Source organism: Tiliqua scincoides, chromosome 1 (assembly GCF_035046505.1).
Source record: "Tiliqua scincoides isolate rTilSci1 chromosome 1, rTilSci1.hap2, whole genome shotgun sequence".
Classification (NCBI taxonomy): Eukaryota; Metazoa; Chordata; class Lepidosauria; order Squamata; family Scincidae; genus Tiliqua; species Tiliqua scincoides.
Window position 1 is genome coordinate 122,808,705 of NC_089821.1, and position 9,695 is coordinate 122,818,399.

General features: G+C 45.0%; 1 protein-coding gene across 1 annotated transcript in view; it reads left to right on the top strand.

Annotated features, from left to right (window-relative positions):
• Positions 1-7,244, top strand: part of KIAA2012 (KIAA2012 ortholog) — an 85,610-nt gene extending 78,366 nt beyond the window's left edge. The window contains exons 23-25 of the mRNA XM_066621871.1: positions 959-1,131; positions 5,726-5,945; positions 7,097-7,244. Coding sequence (XP_066477968.1) covers positions 959-1,131; positions 5,726-5,945; positions 7,097-7,244 — 541 coding nt within the window. The remainder of the gene's footprint in view (positions 1-958; positions 1,132-5,725; positions 5,946-7,096) is intronic.
• Positions 7,245-9,695: the final 2,451 nt, after the last annotated feature.

The following is a 9,695-nucleotide window of genomic DNA, read 5'->3' on the forward strand; positions in this document are numbered from 1 at the left end:
AGTCAAACTACCAAACTACTGAGTCATTTGTCTTCCTTGCCCAAGGATGGGTCCCACAAGATACTCCCCACTAGAAACCCTGTGGCTCCATCCCCATCATAAGTTATCCCAGAGCCCCGTTAAATTGACAACACCTCTATTACATTTCCCACACACTTTCAAATGTGTCTAGAAACTTTAAATAGCATCCATGAGAAATGCTCAGAACTGCAATCTCAGCTTGGGTTGTTTTTTTTTAACCTCTTCCGCTCACACCAGTTCCAATAAAACTTTCCCCTGGAAGATGGTATTTTCAGCTCTTCCCCCCCAATAAAGAAGAAACTCTCCCAAAAGAAAACTGCAAATAAGGGGCAAGTATCATTTGTGCTGGTAGGCTTCTCTTTTAAAAATAGTGGGAATGAGGGGTCATTTGCACCCTTGGCACCAGTGGGAGCTCTTTTCCCTTAGAAAAAAGAAACTGGTAGGGCCTGAGCCTGACTGGATTTATGCCAAGGAACAGAGTTAAAGCCTTCTATCTCCCCCCATGGTCTTGATATGCACCCAGCCCAACCTGGGTGCTGTTTTAAAAAGGTAAGCCAGTGATGCAAATGATGGCTTTATTGTAACATGGAGTTTGGCTCAAAATTTTACTCAAATTTGTCCAATTTATCCTGGCATCAGAATGTGGTCCTCTAATGAGCGCCCAAACCTGAAGCCCAGTACTTGCAAATGTTAGCTCAAAATACGAAGACAGGTCACTAGGTTCCCAAGTGGCACCAGCAAACCATTCTTCCATTTCTGTGCTCTTCTTTATCTCCTGTTCTTTTCAGCTGGACTGGACACTCTGGTTACATTTGCAGTATTCCTCTTGCTCTTTTATTAGTAGAAAGGTTGCATGTTAAAACATTCATGCCCCTTTCTTCTCCATTGCTGGCAAATGATCCACTTGGGCCCTTCTTGATTGACCGCTCTCTTTTAGGCTAAGAAGACAGCAGCGTGAAGAAGAGAGCCAGCGCCAGGAGGAAGAGGCAGCAAGGGTGTTCAAAGCTGAAAAGGCAGCCCAAGAACGTGTACGGCAGCAGCAAGAGGAACAGCGCAGGAAATTTCTTGAAATGCAGAAGAAAAAGCAGCAGGAGGAAAAAGAACGTGCAGGTGCTGTAAGGAGGGCCTTGGTATCAAGAAACGCACAATAGCCTGAAGATCACAATCACTAGCGCAGCTCAGTGAATAAGGACCATTCTCTTACTCGACCCCATAGTGACAAATCATTCATACAATATATTTATTTTGAAAAATTTCTATGCCACCTTTCTACTAGTGGGGGACTCAAGGCACCTTATAAACATCGTTAAAACAGTTTATACAATGCAAGAAAAAAATAAAATCTGGTAGTAGCAAGACAATCCACAACAAAATATCCATAAAGAGGGGGCAATATGGATCAAAAATCAGGAGAATCCAGAAAACACCTTTTGAGAAAGCCAGGTCTTCAGTCCCCAGTGAAACATTGGCCAGGAAGAGGATAGATGCACATTTAGTGGCTGAGAGTTCCACAGAGTGGAGCCGCCACCATGATGGCTAAGATGATGGCCAGTCTACCATCAGAGAACAATGGGTTGTGGAAGAGAGTCTTCTACCCAGAGTTTAAACTTTAAAGGATGGGTAGGGTCATATGGAGGAAGGAGTTAGTCCTTCAGATAGTATGGCCCTAGACCAGGGGTCGGCAACCTTAAACACTCAAAGAGCCATTTGGACCCATTTTCCAGAGGAAAAAAAACCTCGGGAGCCACAAAACCCTTTTGACATCTAAAATGAAGATAACACTGCATATATAGTTTTTTTTTTACCTTTATGCTCTTATAGGTCCCATTTTTATAATGTAGCCCCCTCTTGTAGCTTTTAGTTAGTTTTGTCATACATTCTTGTCCATTTTCAGACGCCTGGTCCTCTATGGCGTTTTGCCTGATTCCAAGGCCATTCTCTGCCTGGAAAATTATGCCCACTTTAAGCAAATTAGCTCCCCTTTCCCCCAACAAATGACCCTGGTTCTGCCCTGCAGTCCTGGACCTCACCTCCAGGGTAGCTCCCCTGTTCAACCTGCAGATGTCCTCTCTCCTGCCAGCAGCCTCCCACCACTACAGCAGACCCTGGATCGTCAGCAGGTCTTAAGCACAGCAGCCACACTTCAAACTCCAGTGTCTCTAGCAGTCCCTTAGTCACAAAGTCAGTCAGAGTATCCAGGGCAGAGTCCAAAGTCAATAAGCCAAATCACAGTCCAAGGTCAGATTCCAAAGTCAACCTGCACTCCTTCTACAACACACAAACCCTTCCTGCCTCAGGTGCTCTTATATCCCTGAGGGCCCTATTGCCTTCAAGTGGCTGCAGATGTGCAGCACACTCTGCTGGATGCCCAGGCCTTACCCTTAAAGGGGCCACTGCTGACACCACATCTACCTCCTCACCAGATCTTCCTCGATTCCAATACAAGTGGGGGGGGGAGCAGATCTCTATACAGACCAGTGCAAAAACAGGGAGAAGGTGCAGGGGAGGGAAGATCTCTATATAGATGTCACAGCAAGACCATTGCAAAACCCCTTGCACACAGAACCAACACATGGAAGTTGGGGGGGGGGCGCAGATCTCCATACATACCAGTACAAAAGCAGGGGAAAGGTGTGGGGGAGGGAAGATTTCTATATAGACATCACAGCAAGACCAGTGCAAAACCCCTTGCACACAGAACCAACAGATGGAAGTTGGGGGGGGGGCAGATCTCCATACATACCAGTGCAAAAACAGGGGGGAAGGTAAGTCAGCCCCAGTAGAGTCAACGGGGCTTCATCCCAGCGATGCATGGACAGGAGTGCAGCTTGAGAGCAGCTCCTCTCCCTGTCTACTCAGAAGTCAGCCCCAGTAGAGTCAACGGGGCTCACTCCCAGGGGAGTGTATATATAGTTTGCGCTCCCCTCTTATAGGTCCCAGTTATATAATACACTCCCCTCTTGTAGGTCACAGTTATATAATACACTCCCCTCTTATAGGTCCCACTAAAAATCAGGTCCAGACCCACAGTTGGAGAACAACTGTTTTAGATTGTGCACGGGTGAATGCTGAGTGGGGAGCTTGAAGGCTGTAATCCTGTGCACACTTTCCTGGGAGCAAGCACAATGGGACTTACTTCTGAGGAGACACGCACAGGATTGTGCTCTAAGCTTGGGAGGAGGACAGAGCAGCTGCACTCAATTGTTTGCTTTTGCCTTGGCTCCGTGGAGTCAGGTTCGTTTACACGCCCTCCCCTACACAGGCAGGCAGCTGGCGCTGTGGCTCGGGCGGGAGGCAACATGTGGTGGCGGGAGCGTGCTCGCCCTCGGCAGCGGTGCGGGCTCTTTCGGCAGGAGCTGCTTCGCCAGCCGTTCACGCCCTCTCCTATGGGGCGCAGCTGCGGGAGGGAGGTGCTCCCTGAGCTGAGGGAGCTGTGCCTGTGTCATGGGAGGGGCGAGCCCCTTCCCCCCACGGCTTGGCCCCGCAGGGAGCCGCAGGAGAAGGCTGAAAGAGCCGCTTGCGGCTCCAGAATGGCAGGTTGCCGACCCCAGCCCTAGACCATGTAGGGCTTTGAAGGTGCTTAGCAGTGCCTTTAATAGCAAAAATAGGCAAGTATGTAACTAATCCATATGGCCGCCTCAGCATTCTCTGATTCAGCTTTAGACTGGTTGCTTCGAGATTTTTTGAATGGGATTAATAGACTGTGCAGATTCATTAATGAGTATACAGATTGCATCAGGTTTTCCCTGAGTAGTAATGGACATCATGTTCGATGACACACATAAGCTCCCATAATCTCAAATCAGGGATGTTTGAACAGAGCCACTTCTTTCTTCTTCTCTGGTGGTCTCCACAACCCATGACGTTTTTGCCTATTTGAATGCTGGTATCAGGCCTCCATTCTTCCAAATGGAACAACCCATCCACCTCAGTCTTTTCTCAAATATCGTATTTCCTAGCAGCTCAGTTGTATAAAAAACAGCATAGCAGCCCAGTCCTAACCCCCCACTGGCCCAGAGCGTGCAGCACCACCATTGCAGCCTGGATTGCATGCTATGGGCTGGCAGGGGACCAGACAGCCCAGGACAAGTACCATAGAGATATTTTTACTTACCATATTTCTCTGTAGTCTGCCTGGTCCCCAATGAGTCTCCTCAGATCAGCTCTTTCGCTGGTGCAAATCTGAAGAGCCTCTGGGGGCAGACCCAGGCCAGGAAGTGGGTAAAGGATCTGATGAGTATAGTTGTAACCAAGACCCTGCCCCCTCCTGCCCCTGAACCACCACCGGCGTGGTTGGCCTGCTTCCTGCCCTGATCAGCCTCTACCACCAATTTACCAGCAACAACAGAGGTTCTGGGGGCCACTGTTGCCTATGTGTGGCCTACACAGCTTTGCAATGGCAGCAGAATAGTGGACTGGCTTATGCTGTTGAATCATGAGATCTGACAGCACAAGGCGCAGATAGGAATGGGCTGAAAGCCCATTAAAACCACACCTTACTATGTATAGGATCAGGCTAAAGATCTTTACAATGCAATCCTATTCAACTTTCCAGCACCAATACAGTCACAACACAGCCTCAAGGTAAGGGAACATTTTCCCCTTACCTTGAGGAGGCTCCACGATTACCCACCATCACCACCACAGTATGCAGCCCATGCCCCGTTGGCAAGGAGGCATAAGTGCTAGAGTTGGAATTGGGTTGTAAATAATTTTTCTTGATATTCTTTAGAATCCTTCCAGCTTATTCATGGAGTTCCCTTATTTTTCCTCTTTTTACTCACCTGAACATCTTTTGTACACTTCCTATTTGGATATTTTCAATTACCATGAATTTTGAAAAATTGAGGCTCGCACAGAAAAGAGGACTATCATCTCCTCCAAACCATGCTACACTGGCAAGATCTAGTCCAGTGGTTCTCTCACTTTTAGCACCGGGACCCACTTTTTAGAATGAGAATCTGTCAGGACCCAGAAGTGTCCTGACCAGATGTCATGAGCAGAAGTGACATCATCAAGCAGGAAAAATTTTGACAATCCTAGGTTGCAATCCTACTCACACTTAAGCCCCACTGACTATCATTGTCAAAAGCATATTCATAGTAGTAGCCTGTAAAAAGTACAGATGTGTAACATTTCCCCAAATGCAGTCACATACCATGGTAGCAATAAGTCAAATATATTAAAAATAAAATATTGAAATGAATGGGGACCCACCTGAAATTGGCTTGTGACCCACAGTTTGGGAAACACTGATCTAGTGTTTACCTTCATCCAACTTCCTATACTGTAAATACCATTAAATGTTAGCATGAAGCCCTAACCTTCCAAAGAAATGCTGCAACATTCAGAAGGCCATTAAAATTTTCTGCATCTATATAACTGACAAGTATGGGAGACCAATCTTTTCCTTCTATAAATTCCTAACATCCTCACATCTCCATTTGCCCCACTTTTAAGGCTTTTGAGAACTGATGATGAGGACTTCTCTGCTTAATAAATGAAACAAAAGCAATTGCTTGAATCAGCCCCTCTCCACAGACCAATTTAATAATTCTTCTTGGTTTCTTAAAAATAAATGGACTGGGTGGATACCCGTGCAATTACCCGAGTACATTAGGTGTACTTGAAACAGTGTTCTAATAATCGCTGGACTTTAACCAGATAAAAATAACTAAGTACCATGTAACAATCTGTTCCTTAGAAGCAGAAAAACGCCGACAGAAAGAAAGGGAAATGCAACTCGAGGAAGAACGCCGGCTCCTAGCCGAGATGGCAGAAGAGGAAAGGTTGGAGTTTGAGAAAAGGAGGCGAGAAGAAGAAGAGGAAATGAGGCGCCTGGCTGAGGAGAGGAGAAAGAAAGCCGAGGAAGAGGCTCGGCTTGCTTTGGAGGAAGCAAGGAAGCAACTGGAATCATTGGCAAGGTAGGCAGCCTTTGGAGAGAAAAATTCTTTAGTAATGCTGAAAGATGGCACTTGTAAATATTATGCTAGGCGGAACAGGCCACAGTTCTAGGTAGGAAACTTACCAGTTGGGATTCCATATTCCCCGGACAACACTATGTTACAATACAACAGTGAGCACTTCATCACTCTTTTCCACTTGTCTGGGTAAAGATGTGCAACATCTTACGGGGGTGCATCTTCCTACCGCACCCTCCCAGTGCAGCTTTGTGTTAGCACCTGAATAGCTGTCCCCATCCATAGCGATAGCTCACTGTCCATATCATAACGGTAAGGATGGGATTAAGCCCCTCTGCTGGAGAATAGACTGGATGGGCGGAGTGACGGACGGTGTGTTGTTCTCAAATGCTAGCACAGGGGTCTCCAAACTGTGGCCCAGGGGCCACAGCTGACCGTCAGCAACTTGTCTTTTTTTGTCAGAGCATTTGCTAATGTTTGACATTATTAATAATAATAATTTTATTTTTACCCCGCCTTTCTCCCTAAAGGGACTCAAGGCAGCTATTACTCATATTACTCATATCTCATATTAATCATATCATTTCTCAGTTTAAGCATGGAATTGTCACAGTGCTTTATAACTGTAATTGTCACATTTCTCTTTTGTTCTGAATCATTTATTGCTGATCCCAAAAGGGCCCAAGTAAAACCTATTCATTCATTTAAAATTAATTCATTTTTAAAACCGATTTTTTCAGCCCGCAAAAATGTACAAAACATATGATGTGGCTATGATGTGGCCCTCAGACTGAAAAGTTTGGACCCCTGTGCTAGAGTGAGCACATAGTTTCCCCCTTTCCTTTGGAAAGACAAGGGCTCGTGACATGCTTCAGGCTGATGTCACAAGCATCCAATTAGAGCCTATGGTACTCATGCAGGCACCTTTTCTCCTCAACAATGGATAATCAACTACTATTATTGTTGTAGGGAAGAATTTTTTTTACCAGCTATGCTGGTTAACTGTGCTAATGCTTTAGAAAGCTTTATGTCCAGTACCTCAGATGGGCCACATGATAGACTTTCCACAGTGCACAATACATATCTAAGGGTCAACTGCCAATGAAAGTCAGGACGACTGATCTGCTGATGTTAATCAACCTCTCTGTTTTCAGACAAAGGGCAGAGCTGGAGGAGAAGCAGCGCACCCAATACAGACTGTTTGTAGAAGCAACTGGACTGGAACGAGGACAGGCTATTTCACGTCCATGGGTTTATTCGTATTTCCAGCATCCCTTTTTAAAAACAGGAGATGATGACTGACAACCACCACCACAAGTACTTTTATCAGAGGTTTCATACAGCAAGGAGACTATAGTCTTCTTATCCTTCCCTGAAGTGTCAGCATTGTCTTATGATTGTCTTATTTTCAAAAGCTTGGAGGTTCTCTGTAAACTTCAGAAAGCTGTTAATGTAATATAGTGAAGGCACATCAACTGCACAAAGAAACAAAACCTGAATTGAGGGCATGTAGGCAGCATTTGGTTTACAAGTTGATATATCCACCTTCCTAAATTCCCTGAAACGGGTATTGCATCTGGCATTGCCAAGCAGGACAAACGAGCTGACTTATTCCAAGTAAATCATTGGTCCATCTCCATCAGTAGTGTCTGCACTGACTGGTGGGGGCTCTTTTCCCAACCTTACCTGGAGACCTTCTGCACGTAAAGCATATACTCTACAGCTCTTCCTAAAAAGCACCCCCCCCCCACTTCATTTGTTCTGTTAGCCATAGGGGGAAGTAATCTGGCATGTTGCTAGAAACACAATGCCCCCCAAATGGCAAACTACAATTAAACTTTGTGCATGATTTTAAGGGGGATGAGAAAAACCCAACATATTATTTTTTCCTCCCAATTCAGCCACATCACTCACATCCTGTCTTTCAAGGAGTCACTTTTTCCTCTTACAGGAACAAATCTTCCCTAAATGCAAGCACCTGTCCTCCCTAGGCTGCTAACGAATAATAGCCTTAGCCCTCTTGAACGTGATGACAAGCCTCCTTTTCAGAGTGCATGAATGAAATGGCCTTTCAGTAAAGGGATGTGTAAAGATAACACCTCTTCTCCCCTCTTAAGAAAATTACATCCACACTCTAGTAAACTGTTCCTCTGGCAGATCAGAAGTTGGGGGGGAGTGCAAAGGGAGAGAAAACACTCAACACTTAGTTGTAAAAGCCAGCTCATGGATTTATGAATTTAACCATAATTTAATTCACAATTAAATTACAATAAAACAATGCATTTTAAGAATGTTGGTTGTGGTCCCTTTTAAAAATATTCCATATCTAGAAATAGAGAAGCTCCATCCTCAGGAATAATCTCACATGTGGGCAAAACACCAAATGAGAATGAGATAGAATAGATAATTTAGCAGTATAGGTATGTTACTTTGCAACCATAATGATTTTCAGAGTGTTCACTCGTAACATCACATTTCTTGGCAGGCAATATTTCTTTCACAATGACAGAGCTGGTGCCTCTCCTCCTCTAACAGGTGCTGACAACAGTAGTGATAAAGTGAGGAACAGATGTCTTCCGGAGCGTTTCCCAGGCCCTGGTGCTGCTCTGAGCAAACAGTTTTAATAGCTCCCATCCCAACAGCTATTGGGAGGTGGCTGCAATGTATTAAATACCTCTCTTAGTTCTGGTGACATTCCTGCCTCATCAAGTCCGCAGTAGTGACCATACTTTAATCTTTTCTGATCTTAACTTCCACCCCCTAGGGCTGCTCACTTGTACTCGACAAGATTCTTTCAGTCCAGAGTCAACCAGAGCAGCCGTCAGCCAAGGGTGCACACCCTCCAAAGGACTCTGCCAGGCAGGTTAACTGCCTGAATACCAGTACCAGTCAGCTACCACCATCCCATTTGTCAATTTGCTCTAGTAACCAAGGGGAAAGTGCAGTACCTTTGTCACAGGTGTAACCAGATGCTAGTGCTGTTTTCAGTCTCTGTAAGGGTCCACTTCACCGGCCAGGTTGCTGTCCAACTGCTGAAGCTTCTGGCTTTGCTCCCCTGAAATTACCCCCTTTCACCTCCTCCCTACTCTAAATGGTGCCCACTTGCAGCTTTCCCTGGAACAGCTCCATGAGGCTTTTTATTCAACACCACACTTGCCTGCATTGCAGTTTTGATGTTCACACACAGGAAGTTATTGTCTGTCATTAGTTGCTATTTCCTTCATGTGCTATTTCACTTAAATGTTCTAAATAAAGGCACTTTTTAATGTAAGATTCTCAACACACAGAATTGCAGTTAAAAATAAAACATGAAAGTAACTTTTTGAACAATGACAGTTCTTTCAATAAATCAAAACTACCACCTCTCTGGATCTGGATTAATTACATACAGCAGATTGTCTACAAGGAGGTGACCTTGTATTTGCTAATTACACTAAGGTTAGCATTTGAGAAAAGGTGTGCCTATTCCTTCTAAAAGAGTTGAGAAACAAGACCTGAGAAACAATAAACTGGACTCTAATTTATGTGAGCAGAATGATACCCGTGCAAGGACGCCTCCTCCCATTCCACTGTCTGAAAGTCTCTGCTGAGGGTCAGGAGACTGTAGAGGAGAGGAAAAATCCTAAAAAACCAGATTTAAAAATCAGCTGATATGAATTTCTTGTTGGAACAAGCCTGAATTTGCTGAGATTGGCCATCATGGCAAATCCTGGCTTGTTGTCAACCAAATTTGTAGAAACCTTCCTACTTGCA